Here is a 14,820-nt window from a genome sequence, read left to right on the forward strand (position 1 = left end):
GTTTTAAAGACTTTCACACTAGGGCGGCTGGATGGCTCAGTCAGGTGAGCCTCCAACTTCAGCTCAGGTCTCGATCTTACGGTTTGTGGGTTCGAGCCCCGCGTCGGCCTCTGAGCTGTCGGTGTAGAGCCTGAGCCTGCTTGGGATTCTTGCCCTCTCCGCTCCGTCCCTTCCCCACTCGTGCTCGCTCTCTCCCTCTGTCTAGTAATTAAACTTATGGGGCACCTGGGTGGTTCAGCGGCTAAGCATCCAAATTGGCCTAGGTCATTATCTTGCCATTCCCGAGTTCAAGCCCCGCATAGGGCTCTGTGCTGACCCCTCGGAGCCTGGAGCCTGTTTTAGATTCTGTGTCTTCCTCTCTTTCTCTCTGCCCCTCCCCTGCTCACGCCCTGTCTCTCTCAAAAATAAATAAACATTAAAAAATAATTTTTTTTAAATAAACTTAAAAATAAAGACTTTCCTATTTGCCTTGTGTCTCTCTCCCTCTCTCTCTCTCTGCCCCTCCCCTGCTCACTCTCTCTCTCATAAATAAACATGAAAAAATTTGTTTAGGGGCGCCTGGGTGGCGCAGTCGGTTAAGCGTCCGACTTCAGCCAGGTCACGATCTCGCGGTCCGTGAGTTCGAGCCCCGCGTCAGGCTCTGGGCTGATGGCCCGGAGCCTGTTTCCGATTCTGTGTCTCCCTCTCTCTCTGCCCCTCCCCCGTTCATGCTCTGTCTCTCTCTGTCCCAAAAATAAATAAAAAACGTTGAAAAAAAAAAAATTTTTTTTTAAATTTGTTTAAATTAAAAAAAAAAAGACCTTCACATTTGCCTCACAATGCTCTTTTTTTTAATGTTTTACTTATTTTTGAGAGAGAGCATGTGAGCAGGGGAGGGGCAGAGAGAGAGAGAGAGAGAGAGAGAATCCCAAGCAGGCTCTGCACTGCAGAGAGCCTTATGTGGGGCTCAAATTCACACACTGAGTCAAAGTCGGATGCTCAAACAACTGAGCCACCCAGGCGCCCCTAACAATGGTGTTTGCATCCTTACTTATCGTCCAATTTATCTCCCCTATGGGACAATGAAGAGCTAATTTGTCACACCAAATTATTTACTCTGTGTTTTTAATGGTTTTCCTTACTAGGTTTTTAGGCATGTTGTTTGATGCATATAGACCTTTATTTTTTTTTTATCATATAAATGGTACATATTCAGCTTGTAAAATTTAGAAAATAAAGAAGAGTATAAGGAAAAAGTTCAAACCATTTGTAACTCCCACTGTTCCTTACCACTGTTAGTTAACATGTTTCTTATTACTTCGGAACCTTTTTTCCCATGTGTGTTTCTTTAACATATTTTAATATTGTCCTGTGTACAAAACTTATTTTTTGTACTTTTTCCACCTAATATCTTAGCATTTTCCCTATGTGATTAAAACTGTCCAGAAGCATCTTTTTTTTAAACATTCTTACTTAAATTTACTTTTCCTCTGTTTTGGGGCGTATTAGATGATTACCAGGTTCTTGCTAATATGAATATACACTAACCTCGGGACATGAGCCTTTGTGCTCATTTTGCACGATTTCTTAGGGACAGATTATCGTAAATGGAATGACTGAGTCAAAGAATAGGAGCCGTGCAATGTGGGGAAATAGGTTCTATTTACCTAAATGGGTTGGAAACAAGCTTAGAGCGGAAAGCTGCCACCACTGGGTGAAAGCACCAGAGGTTAGCTAGCGCGATATTGTACCGGGATCACGAGTAACTTGTTCCCTCACCTGCAGGAAATTACTTTCCATCTGATGCCAATGTACCTTGATCACAAACACCGCTTGTCCCCACCACCCCCCCCAGACCCTTTGCTTCTTAATCACACAAGTTAATGATTACTGTCCGATTGTTTTCTCCATGTTCACCACGTGTGTAAGATCTTGAGCACTCAAATACGGAGATGAAATTCCTGTTCAGGGCTCTTGTCTCCTCCCAGACTTTAGCCTCTCTCATATTCATTTCTGTGTCCGCTCTCTTGCTGGACAAGAAAGAACTCCAGACCCCTCGTCTGCGACAGTGCAAGGCTCTGGAGAGAAAGCACAATTGCTTTATAAAGTGGCTGTGTCCAGGGCGCCTGGGTGGCTCAGTCGGTTAAGCGTCCGACTTGAGCTCAGGTCGTGATCTCACGGCTCGTGGGTTCGAGCCCCACGTCGGGCTCTGTGCTGACAGCTCGGAGCCTGGAGCCTGCTTCGGATTCTGTGTCTCCCTCTCTCTCTGCCCCTTCCCCCACTCATGCGCGCTCTCTCTCTCAAAAATAAACATTGAAAAAAAATTTTTTTTTACAGTGCCTGTGTCCATGTGAATCCCCACCTCCATGTTCCCCATGTTCCCATGTTCCCCACCGGAGCAGTATCCTCTCCGGTTGCATGATGGTGCGGTGACATCCTGCCCTTGCTGTGCAGAATGCCTTTTGCCGTTGTTTTGTGACCCTTCTCACCTTGTGCAATACTGTGTTCTCTAAATCCTATCTTCTCGTGCAACTTCTTCATTTGACCAAATCTGGTGACAGGACTTTTGCCCAGACTTTTCTTTGGAAATCTCTCGGTGCTGTTTTGGTTTCGATGTGCCTCCATTTGGGTCTCATTTCATCAAATCTGGGACTGTATCTTTACGTGAGGGAATTTAGGCCGCGTTTCGTTATTGTCGTAATCGGTCTGTTCCAACTGCTCTCGTAATCTCTCACGATTCCCGTTTTGTGTGCTTCCCTTGTCCGTTTGACCTGTGACCTTTTGGTGGTCAGCTTTGTTTAGAGCATTGATTGTGGTCTTGGGTAGATGCTGTAGTTTTCATTTCGTGGACAACCTCTGAAACAGGTGTTGTGAATTTTTTGCTAGAGAGAGAGCAAGCAGGGGAGGGGCGGAGAGAGAGAGGGACAGAGGGTCCAAAGCAGGCTCTGCTCTGACAGCACAGAGCCTGACGGGGGGCGTGAACTCACAAACTGCGAAATTGTGACCTGAGCCAAAGTCGGACACTTAACTGACTGAGGCACCCAGGCGCCCCTTTTCTTTCTAGGATGTTTATTTTTGCACACGCGCGAGAGAGAGCGAGCGAGCACGCACAAGCCGGGGAGGGACAAAGAAAGGGGGACAGAGGATCCGAAGCAGGCTCCACACTGACAGCAGAGAGCCTGACGCGGGGCTCGAACTCATCAATTGTGAGATCACGACCTGAGCCAAAGCCGGATGACCCTCAGCCAACTGAGCCACCCAGGCACCCCTGGCACCGTGAACATTCCTCATTGTGTTTTTATCCCTAGCTAATCGGAAACATCGACTCCCTTTTGAGGAGTTCAAGGCGTTTTTGAGATTTTCAGGTATTTTTTTTCCACACTTCTCCGGTCTTTATTGACATAATCCAGTGTGACTGCAATTAAACTATCGCCGATGAACGTTTTCGTCTCCTGACCCTGCACCCTTACATTTAATCGGCTCCATCACTGCCCCTTCCTTCCATGACTTCCCTATTCAAGACTGTTTTTTTTGACTCAGCCCTAGATATGTGTGTGTTTGGGGGGGAGACTCCTAGGCAGTTTTTTGCCAGAAAGGTGCTCATGTGGTAACACGTCAGAAATTTGCAGATTTCCGAATATCGCCCTATACCCCGAAGAGGAGTCGTGTGTCTACACGACACGCGATTCCCAGATCTGATCCTTTCCCTCTGGAATCGGTGGAATTGCTCTGTTGGCTGAGGCAGGCATTGATTATGGTGGAGGAGAAATCCGTAAAAGCTGCATTTTGAGTCCTTTAAAAATTTAAACATTTTTTTTTTTTATTTGGAGAGAGTGTGTGCGTGCACGCGCGTGTACGCATGCCCATGAATGGGGGAGGGGCAGAGAGACGGTGGGGGCGGGGGGAGAGAGAAGCCCAAGCAGGTTCTATCTACACTCAGTGCAGAGCCCCACACGGGGCCTGATCTCACGACCCCGAGATCGTGACCTGAGCCGAGATCAAGAGTCCGATGCTCAACCAACCGAGCCAGCCAGACGTCCCTGCATTTTTAGTCCTTTGAAAGTCACGTGTCTTTTTGGAATTCAGCTAACGGGTTATGCTCACGGATCGCTAGCTGCACCCTCAGTCACTTGAGCCGAGTGCTCTTAACACACTTAACTTCAGCTCATTTTTCTGCTTGATGGCTCCTAGCAGGCTTTCTCTTTGCGTTTCAGTTTCTTACCACATTGCATCTTTTCGTTCGTTTTGGCCGTTCATTTGTCCAGGGCCCGTTGATCACCGGATTGAGTGTGGTTTCAACTATTTGCTAGGGAGGATAATCAATAATCGAAACGCATTAGGCGAGCAGAACCTTACGTACTCTCTGGCACCGTTGCGTCGTCGGGACCCGTCTCCGGTGTTGGCGTAGGGTGGCCACCTCCACGCCTCCCCGTGTGCGCCTCTCCTCCCCGTGCTCCCCTCCCCTGCCTCTGTTTCCCCTCTCTGTCTCCAGCCGTGTTTCCCTTGTGCCCTCGTTGCTAATTAATTCCCAGTCAGAGTGATGGATGGTTTAATTTGCTTTCCTTGAGAACCCTGTTTTTCCACGCCTTGCCGGGGACCGGGCGGAATTCCAAAGTGCCGGGCGGTTGGCTGGGGAGGGTGGGGTCTCGGCCGAGGAGGCAGGAGAGTTGCACAGGGTTTCAGGGACCAGCGTCCCCAACACAGTGCCATTGTGATCCTTACCATCCTTGAGTGACCTGGCTCAGCCAGAACCTCACTTGTGCCGTAAAGGCTTCTCAGCCGGATCCGGAAGCCTTGGGGAAGGTCTTTGCCGCAGACTCTTGACAAAAGGGGAGAGCCGCACCACCGCGAAGTCTGTGGAAACCCTCTTCCTTCTTTTTCCCTCGAGTTGAGTTCTTCTCCGCGTGGCCTCTGAATCTTCGTCTCTGGGTGCCCCCCAGGCTCCCTGCTGACCCGAGGGGAGGGGAGGACCCGGCAGGAGGCTTCTGAGACTGAGTCTCGGGCTTTTTCTTGGGAGGAGCCAGTTGGACCTCCCCAGCCGGTCGCTGTTGAGTCTTCCTTCATTTCTCTGCGTAGCATCCTGAAGGCCCACGAGGCCAAGGAAGCCTCCTGGGAGGAAGGAGGGGGTAGGGTCACTTACTCTTCTCCCCACATACTTCACCCCTGTCAACAAGAACAGCACCACCAACGACCACCCTTATCACCACCTCCCCCTCCCCATCATAGTCTTCCCCATCTCCCCCAGTATCAGCATCGCTGTCGTCACCCTCCTCCTCCTCCCCCTTCTCCCCCCTCCTCCCCCTCCTCCTCCTCCTCCTCCTCCCCCCCACCCACCACGATCGTCAGTATTAACATTATCTTTATCCCAGCAGCTGCCGCTCGTTGAGTATTTGCTATGTTACAGGGCCTGTGCCAGGCATTTTAACGCATTCTGTCACCCAGTCCCCCATGGGACTTGTAGGATAGGTACTAAAGTGACTCCAACCGTGGTCGTAGAGGGCAGGAACGAGTACATGGGGAAGCCAGGGCTCAAACCGCCATCTCTGAATCCATAGCCCCTTCCCTGATGCTCCAAGCTGGAGGCGCTGGGGTCCCCATTTCCTCCTGCAAGACAGAGACACCAGCCCCAGGTGCCCCCCCCCCCCGATCCCGCTCTGTGCCAGACCCCACACCCAAGTTCCCTCCCTAACCCCTTTCCCACGTGTGCCCCTTTCTTTCCCTCCACAGGTGTACGAGGGCGGGAGCAACGTGGACCAGTTTGTGACCCGCTTTCTCCTGAAGGAGACGGCCAATCAGATCCAGTCGCTGCTGAGCTCCGTGGAGAGTGCGGTGGAGGCCATTGAAGAACAGACCAGCCAGATCCGGTGCGTCACTGGGACCTCGCAGGGTCACTTGGGCATGTGTCTCACACGCACACGCGGCCACCTGCTGCTTGCTGGGGCCGGTCGTGTGCTTGGGGACTGAGTGACCTTGGGCCGGGCGCCGCGCTTGTCTGTCAAGTGGGGACGATCCCGTGCCTGCGTCTTCAGTGCGTGTGAAGACTGAACGAGACCGCGTGCGCGTAGAAGAATGCCAGGTGTGCATGGGGTACGTGCGTCCGGAGTGCCGGGGAGAAGGCCCTGAGGTCCCAACTCAGGCAGAGCGCCGTGTCGGGAAGGGAAAGCCTGGTGTCCAGAGAGGAGGAGTCCTTCCTGGCAGCCGGCAATGCCAGGCCCTGGGGTCACCAGCCCTCACGTTTGCCGTCCCAAGTTCAGACCAAGTCTCCTTCGCCCTTTCTTTCCAGAGCAGCCGATGCGTCTGGTGCAGAGGGGCCGTAAGGAAATCCGGGTAGACGAGAAAAACAGCCAGATGTCTACACTGCTGGGCCTCGGATGGCTGTGCCCGGCCGTGCATTCACAGCCAGAGGCTCGCCCCGGCCAGGATATGGGTTGCTGTCCAGTGCGGGGGTGGGGGGGTTGAGCATGTGAATGTTGGCCGGCGGGGGCTGGTCCCAACCGGATACGGTCGCGAAGGCTGCTCGGTGACACTGTTCCCAAAATTTGTTTATTCTGAGCCCCTGTGGGCAGATCACCTGGGAAAGGTAAAATGCAGATCCCGGGCCCCGGGCTGCGCCTGCCGGATTGGAATGAGCCCAGAACTCTGCTTCCGCGATTCTGAGCATCCCCGGTGGTGACGGCCACAGCTCTGGAAGCTGACACTTCGCTTTCCTTCATTTTTGGGGTCACTCTCTCGGTGAAAAACGTGGTGTTTTCTCCTGCTGTAGATTAGGCTGCCGCCCAATTGTAGCTGATTTCCTGCCCAGCGTAAGCTCCGTGGCGGGCGGTTACACCTGCCCGCCCCTGTGCTGGGACCTTCCTGTGGGACTTTGGTGGGGGGGGGGGGGCAGTTCACAAAGGGGAGACACCTCCCGACACAAACTCCGACCTCAAACTGCCCCAAATCTCAGCTCTTTAAGCTCCGGGCTGCAAAGTCCCCTTAGGCCACCCCGTTCAGGCACCAGCCACTGGTTCAAAGCCCCGCTGCCCCTGGGGGACTCCCGCCGCAGTTTGCCACTGGTTTGTGGAGCCTCAAAGACTCCGTGGCCTCCGCCGTCTCCCGGAAGGCTGGGGTGGCCCCCCTGGCACAGGGGAGAGGCAGGCACCAAGGTGCAGAAGGGGGGCTGGGCACAGGGCGCGTTTGCTGTGTGTGTCTGGGTGTATCTGGATGTCTGCGGTGAGTTTTCCAGCATCTCTGGGCACGCGGGTGTCTGGGAATTCACCGAGCGTCGATTGAGCCCCTACTGTCGTGCCAGGCACGTGCTGGGTGAGCCGCGTGTGCCTGGCAGGGCGTGCCAGGGCCGTGGACCTGTGTGCACCCCGGTGTGCCTGGGGGCAGCAGACAGGGGACGGGGGACGGGCCTGACCCCTCTCTAGGGCCCGGCTGAGGTCAGGATCATGGATGTTTCTGTCCTGTTCCATGGTCTCTCTGGACCGTGTCTTAGGGTTCCCTTTTGCAGAGAGGCGGGCTGTTTCGCGGGCACAGACCCGGGCTCCCCGCCGCACAGGGAGGGGGAGGGGGTGCTGCGAGTTAGGCAGTGGGGTGGGGGCCTGGCTCAGCGTCACCCCAGCCCCGGAACTGACGCTCCCGGGGACGGGGCCGGGCCGTGTGGTCCTAGAATGCAGTGAAGTTCGATCCTGACTGCCCTGCCAGCTGCTGGGTGGTCTTGGTGAAGTCACCTGCCTTCGGGCTTCAACGACTCTGCCGAGACACAGAGGCCATTACGCCCACCTGGCAGGAACAGGGCCAGACCGGGTCAAGTGCACTGTGTTTGGGCTCACGGCCGCTGCCTAACGTTTGCCAAAGCTGCTGAGAGCGGACGGGGCCCTGCGGCCTCCCTCACAGCGTGTGTTTCCTCCGCTCACACTGCAGACAGAACCACAGCAAACCCAGCCACGGTGCAGCGGAGACCTGGTGTGCCGGCCCCGCTCCCCCCCAGGCCCCCAACCACAAGCTGGGGGCCGCGGAACAAGGGAAGAGTCTTCCGCCTGGTGAGAGAGTGTGGCGGCCTGGGGTGGGGAGCACGGGGTGGGTGGGGGGGGATTCTGACAGCGGCCCGGATGCAGCCTGGGCCTCCAAGCGGGACTGGGACAGCGTGGGGGAGGGGGCTGCCCTCCCCTCCCCCCATGAGCATCTCCGATCCTGTCTCCTAGTCACCGTGGACCCCAAGGAGGAGGGGCTCGAAGCCCAGATCAGCCGCTTGGCAGAGCTGATAGGGCGGCTGGAGAACAAGGTAAGCCTGCGGAGCCACGCCCCCTCCGCTGCCCCCAGCAGGTGCAGCATCGCCTGGAGTCTGGGCAGGAGCCTGGGAGCCTGGCCACCAGGACTAGGGGGAAGATGTCCCTCGTACCTGTCCTGGAGAGGTGCCCTGGGCAAGGGGCAGCCAGGAGGGGCGTCTCAAGGAACACAGAGTCAGCAGGGGCGTGTGCGGGGAGGGGACAGGGTTCCCTGCGCCTCTGCTCTCAGGCCAGCCTGGGGATGCCAGGAGGCAGCAGGGTGGTGGGTGAGGGCCGGGGGGGGTCCCGGCGGCGTCCCAGGAGAGCTTAGAGTCCTCTGGAATGAGGAGGCTCTCCTAGATCTCTCAAACACGAGTCCTGTCTTCAGAGGCTGTTTCACGACTCGGTGGGTCCTCGCGGTATGACCGCATTGGTCTCCCGGGGCCGCCGTGACCACGTAGCACAGGCGGGGCTCAAACCGGGGCCATTTCTTCAGTCACGTTAGAGCCTAGAAGTCCGAGCTCAGGCTGGGGGTAGGGCTGCCTTCTCCTGGGCATGAGGACAGTCACTTCCTCCCTGTGTCCTCACGCATCCTCCCTCAATGCTCGGCTCTGTCCTCATCTCCAAGGACACCATCAAGGTCACGTTGGATTAGGCCCCACCCATGTGACCTCATCGTAATTACCTCTTCAAAGGCCTTATTTCCAGGCAGAGTCACATTCGTAGGTGCTGGGGGGGCGGAGGGGGGGAGATGGGCCTGGAATTTACGATTTGGGAGAGGATACAGTTCAGCCCAAACAATGACCATGTGTCGGAAGAAAGAGAACAGGTTGCCTAAAGGTTTACCAAAGGGCTCAGGTATCAGATTGCGCATATTTAAATCCTGGTTGTACCATTTAGCAGCTTTGTGACCTTGGGCCAGTGACTTGCCCTCTCTGAGCCTCAGATTCCTGCTCTAACCACAGAGAAAATGTTCAGACTAGCGCTTGTCATGGGGTTGTTGTAAGGATTAAAGAAAATGTCTTTTTTTTTTTTAATATTTTATTTTTGAGAGAGAGAGAGAGACGTGGGGGAGGGGCAGAGAGGGAGACACAGCCCCTGAAGCAGCCTCCAGGCTCTCCACTGTCAGCACCGAGCGCGACCTGGGACTCCAGCCCCTGAACCGGGGGATCATGACCTGACCCGAAGTCGGACGTTTAACCCACTGAGCCACCCAGGCGCCCCAAGAACATGAAGCCTTAATGGCTTAGCCCGGAGCCTGCTCCATCGTGAGCATTGCAATGTTAGCAGTTGTTAGGCGTTGTCACCCCTATTCTGACGCCAAACCTGTGCACACGCACGGGACCAGCACCCCTACATCAACCAAGCCGGCGGGCATCTCCGAACCGTACGGTTGAGCGAGTTTACATTTCTCCCGCTTTTCTGAATTTTTTTTGACATCTTTTGGCAAGGGCAAAAAAGCAGTTTGATGGGCTTGGGGTTTCTCAGGGCTTCATGGGGGCGGGGTGGGGGGCTCCCCCCACGCAGAGGGGGGCTGAGGCCAGACTTGGAGACGGGGGTTGGGGGGAGGTGGGCTGAGGCCCAGGTGGGACCCCCCTCCCGTGAAGCCAGCAGCTGAGTGGGAGCGGTGGGAAAGGCTCCGCGGGACCCCGAGGCCGGGTTGTCATAACAACTCCCAGCGCCTCCAGAGGGAGGTTCTTTGAAGCTTATTTTTAGCCTCCGGTCGTCTTAACAACCAGCTGGCTGGAGACCGCGGAGCACCTGGGTGTCCTGGAGACGGGGCGGGGCCCCGCTTGCTGGCCTCTGATTGGTCCGGGCCGCCCGCGGGGGCCAATCCGGGGCCGGCAGGGGGCTCCGCCCTCTTCGTGCCAACCTGGGCCTGGCGCTGCCTGGGTGGGGCTGATGGGGTGCCGGGCGCTCGCCCGAGTTGCAGAAGAATCACGGTTTTGTGGGTCCGGGGGAGAGAGCCCTGGCTTCAAACCCCCGGGGCCGTGCGCTGCGAAACTGCCGAGTACCCATCGGGGGCTGTGTTCTGGACTCCGGCGTGTGTCGGTGACAGCGCGCCCGGGGTTCCTGCTTTCCTGGAGCTGACGGTGGGGCCGCGCCCACCTCCGGGAGTCGGGAAAGTTAGACAAGATGTATTCGTGAAGCATGTAGCTCGAGGCCTGCCGGAGGCCAGTGTTAGCACAACCACCCCATTCAGACCATTATCAGGTTCACGGGGCACCGGGGGTCTTGACGTGGGGTGATTGGCCAGCCGACGGGGGATCTCGGGGCCGCTGGCAGCGGCATCCTGGGTTCAGAACTGTCCTGTCCCAAGACTACCCCGCCCCTGGCCGAATGCCCTCTGCCTAGGTCTGGTTGGCTTCTGCGCTTCTCAGATGCCAAGGCCGGAAAGGATCTGTGCCACTTCCTCTGGTCCGTCTCCCAGCCGGGCCTCCCAGCCTCCTTCAGAGCCGGCCCTGTGTCTGGAGGGTAGGCGGCCCAGCGAGGCCTGGCCCCGGGGACTCCAGAGCCCCTGGAACCTTGGGGTGGAGAGGCTGGAGCTCTCTGCTGGCTTTGGACTCTCCGGTTTCATTGTGGTAGTGCTGGAGGCCTCCCTGGGGGAGCGGGCCTCGGTCTCCGACACGAATTTGTGTTTTGTTGTTTCAGACCCTTTGGTTTGACCTTCAGCAGCGCCTCTCAGATGAAGAAGGCACCAACATGGTGAGGCCTGCTCCCTTCCTGTCCCTCTCCTGTGGCCCCATCCCTGCCGGAGTCAGGATCCTTGAGTTCCTGGTCCTTGACACCCCCTGGTGTCACCCCCTGGGACCACCAGAGGGGAGATGCGGCCCTAGGCCCTGAACGCCTCTCCAGCCAGGAGTGTCCTCTGATCAACAACAGTTTGGCCCCGGGGCGAAGTGATCGGGACAGTGACCCCACACACTGACCCGACCAGAAGCGAATCTTGCTGGGCCCTGATTTTGTGGTGTCTCGGACCAGAGTGCCGGGCGGGCAGCTCCTGGCGGCCGCAGAGCCCCTCTGTGCACACCCTCCTGTGGTATCCTGCTTGGGCGTGGCTGTCGTCTGCTTTTAGCCATTCGGTCCTCGTTCTTTTTCGCCACTTTTGGCGTAAGAATGAGCCCTCGCGTGAGGAGGGGTTTTGGGTTCTGTTTTGGCCCGATTGTCCTGTCTTCTCTGAAGGAAGGTCTGGGGAGGCCGGGTCTCGGGCAGGGAGAGCGGGGGTGGCCGGGTGCTCACTCCCCTGTGTCCCCACGGCACCTGCAGCTGGTCCGGCAGGAGATGGCCGTGTGCCCCGAGCAGCTGAGCGAGTTTGTGGACTCCCTGCGCCAGTACCTGCGGGGGACCGCGGGGGCCAGGACCTGCTTCCAGTGAGTGACCTGCTTGATCCAGGTGGGGGGGCCGTACGTGCATGAGGCCGGGCGAGGAGCGGCCGCAGAACCGGGGGGAGGGCGGTCTGCGGGGGGCATCGGCTGGAGCCGAGACCTGGGGACATAGCAAGCGCCTCGAGCGGCCCGGTTGTGACGACAGGAAAGGACTGGGGGCTGGTAGGGACCGTGTCGGAGATGCTCGAGCCGAAGGCAGAGCCGGTCAGGTCTCCTTTGTGTGAAGGAGGGGTGAGTGGGGACGGGTGCGGCTAGGAGAGGCCCCGCGGTCCGGGCGGGTCTTTGAGTGACCTGGGCTCTGGAGCTGGGCTGACGGGACCAGCTAGCGGCTGGGATGGGGGAGGGGCGGGGAGAGGCCCTAAGGCGAACTGACAGGACGGTGCTGAGGGCCCAGCGGGAAGGTCAGGAGGCGGCCAGCAGTGTTGGTGGGGGCGTCGTACAGGTCCTTCCGGGCCACGCTAGGACGGCAGGCCAGGTGCAGTCGTGCAGGTGGGCGATCGCGAGCTCATGGTGGGGGGAGAACGTGGGGGGAGCAGGACGCCGAGGGGCTTCTCGCCTGTGGAATGACCGTCGTCCCAGCAAATGCGGTCCCCGGGCTCGCTTTCATCCCCCAGTAACCAAATGCAGATAGTCCCCATTGCCCCCATGACCTTTGTCAAGCGGCGCAAAGGGCCATGGGTTCTGACTGGCAGGTGACGTGCATCTGGTGGTTGGGGGGGGGAGCCCCGGCTCCAGGTGTGGTCGGAGGCTGGAGCTGGTGAACTAACGATGCCATTAGCAGTCCTGCTTTCCGGCTCCTGTCCGGTGAAACATGGAATTACCTGGAATTACACGGCTATCAGCACCCGTGAGAGAGAGCTCTCCTCCTGGAGGCTCGGGCTGTGTTCTGAGTGGGGGGTGGGTCAGGCCAGGGTTAGAGAGGAAGGAACCCAACACCCCAGGCCAGCCGCCTTCTCACCAGGGGAGTCCCTTCCCTCCTCTTCCAGGCCCTGGAGGCACACAGGTCATGGTCACACAGGAAGGGGCAGGTGCTTGACCTCCCCCGCCCCGTTGCTGGGTCAATTTCAAGTCACGGGAGAGTTTTAAGGATTAAATGAAACAATTACAGAGAAGGCAGGAGGAGGAAGATGTTTTTATTTTGAAAGGTGGGGTTTTTAAATGGCGGTAAGGCCTTCATTGCGATTCGTTATTTCCTGGCCACCTCCGGGACCGGGCCTGGCATGAGGTGGTGGGGATCCTCACTGAACACACCAGAGGGGCAGTGCGGGGGGGCCCCTCCCGCCTCTGCCAGGCTCTTGGGGGGCAGCCCTCCAGCTGGAGCCTCTCTCTCCCCAGCATCGCGGCAGTGAGGCTGGCTGATGGCCTCACCTTCGTGGTCTACGAGTTCTGGGAGACGGAGGAGGAGTGGAGGAGGTGAGTGGTCTGCCCCAGCCTCCTTGTGGGGGGGGGGGTGGGGAGGGCAAGTCACCAAGGGTCCCTGGCTCCTCGGGCCTCCAGCTGCAGAGTGCTGGCCTCACGGGGCCCACAGGGGCCCTGAACGCCTCTATGTCCATCTGGAGGGACCCCCTTTCCCCCAGCTGGGCTCTGAACCCGGGTTCCTGGCCCACCCTGGTGGCCGAGGTTGCTCGCGTTTGCTACCCCTGTGGCTAAAACTCCAGAAAGGACCTGGCTGTTCACTGGCTGTTCCGAGGCCAGAGCCGTCAGCCTCCCCTCCCCCGAGGGCTGAAAGCGCCGAGCCGGGCTGCCTGGGCAGGGGAAGCCCCCCCATCTCTGGCAGGGCCTCCTCGCGAGCTCCCGTGGAGGCTCAACACCCCCCATCCCCCGACTCACAGGCACCTGCAGAGCCCCGTGTGCAAGGCCTTCCGGCACGTCAAGGTGGACACGCTGAGTCAGCCTGAGGCCTTCTCCTGGATCCTGGTGCCAGGTACAGGGAAGCTGGGTGTGCAGGGGGTCCTAGAGAGGAGGGAGACCCAGGGCCGGAGTGTTAGGCCAGCCCTTGAACACGAAGGGCAGGGCTACGATCCCAATGAGTGGGAGAGTCGGCTGCAGGGAGAGGGCAGAGTGTCAGGGTGGCTCTAGGTGCCCCCCTGTACCCCTACTCCCTCCCCCCAGACATTACCTCCCCCCCCCTTGGAATTGGCTCCTAGGGCCCCCAGCGAGCACCTCCCCACAAGCTGGACATGTGCTTCCCACCCTGGCCGTGGTCCCCTTGGGGAAGGAGGCCACCTGCTCTGCCTCACGTGTCTTCCCCCCGCCCTTCCCAGCTGCCTGGTGCACCTTGGGCCGTGACTGACCACCTCCCGGAGGCCTTCGGATGAACCTGCCACCCTGCCCCCTGTTTTCTAGAAACTTTGGTACACACACCGTCTTTTCACTGTACTTCCAGACAAGAATGTAGTTCCCTGCTGTGTGAAGTGAAGGAGAAGCCCTGCCGTCCCCCCACCCCCCCACCCCCATTGGCAGAGCAGCCTCAGAGCTGCCAGACCCCTGCTGGAGCCAGAGGGCAGCAGGGCGGCCTCCTGGAACCCCCACCCCAGTGGCCGCGCATGACCCTCCCCTCCGCTGGCCACTGCCTTAGCGTCCTGGTAGGAGCCGAGGCCTTGTAGTGCCCAACCTAGGCCTGTGCCCGGGCCGCACAGGACAGTAGAGCCCACGTAGCCCGTGCCGTGCTCGGCCGTCAGGCCCCAATAAACTCTGGTCGGGAACGGCCGCGTGCTGTGTTTTCCTTCCGTGTGCTCTAGTGACGGCAGCTAGAGGAGTGAAGCTGTCACGGGGTCTGGGGCCCCTTTTTAGCCGTGAAATTTTGACCACGTCACACCCTGTCTCCTTATCTGTAAGACGGTACGCGTTTTGACAAGTTGCTGCCTGTTACAAAGTTCCCGGAGGCCCCAACGATCACCCTCTGGCTTGGTAATGCATGAGGATTCCCAAAACCCAGCAACAAAAGGGTACAGACTAAAATCAGCCAAGGAAAGACGTGCCGGGGTCCACGAGCGGCCAGGCACAGAGCTTACAGCTGTCCCCTCCTGTCCCAGCAACGACGTGCATAGAGTATTAACAGGCAAGGAGCCGACCTGAACCTCAGGGATCAGTTTCCACTGGAGGCCAGTCCTCCGGCCCCTCCGGAGGTCAAGCCGATACCTCTGGGCTGAGGCCCCCGCTCAACAAAGACGTTTGGGGTCGGGACGTTCCAAAGTCCTAGA

The 14,820-nt window shown here is 58.1% G+C and overlaps 1 protein-coding gene and 1 non-coding gene across 3 annotated transcripts in view; both read left to right on the forward strand.

Moving 5' to 3' along the window:
- Positions 1-14,322, forward strand: part of NECAB2 (N-terminal EF-hand calcium binding protein 2) — a 28,899-nt gene extending 14,577 nt beyond the window's left edge. The window contains exons 6-13 of one of the 2 annotated variants that reach the window (XM_058707203.1): positions 5,707-5,843; positions 7,888-8,006; positions 8,169-8,248; positions 10,884-10,936; positions 11,489-11,602; positions 12,953-13,030; positions 13,450-13,541; positions 13,882-14,322. In XM_058707203.1, coding sequence (XP_058563186.1) covers positions 5,707-5,843; positions 7,888-8,006; positions 8,169-8,248; positions 10,884-10,936; positions 11,489-11,602; positions 12,953-13,030; positions 13,450-13,541; positions 13,882-13,910 — 702 coding nt within the window. In that variant the 3' untranslated portion in view covers positions 13,911-14,322. Of the gene's footprint in view, positions 1-5,706; positions 5,844-7,887; positions 8,007-8,168; positions 8,249-10,883; positions 10,937-11,488; positions 11,603-12,952; positions 13,031-13,449; positions 13,697-13,881 lie in introns of those variants that run through there. The other variant, XM_058707202.1, reaches the window with a different exon arrangement.
- TRNAS-UGA (transfer RNA serine (anticodon UGA)) lies at positions 2,104-2,188 on the forward strand. The gene has a single exon. It is a non-coding gene; the product is annotated as a tRNA-Ser (tRNA).
- Positions 14,323-14,820: the final 498 nt, after the last annotated feature.

This window comes from Neofelis nebulosa, chromosome 17, assembly GCF_028018385.1.
Source record: "Neofelis nebulosa isolate mNeoNeb1 chromosome 17, mNeoNeb1.pri, whole genome shotgun sequence".
Taxonomy (NCBI): Eukaryota; Metazoa; Chordata; class Mammalia; order Carnivora; family Felidae; genus Neofelis; species Neofelis nebulosa.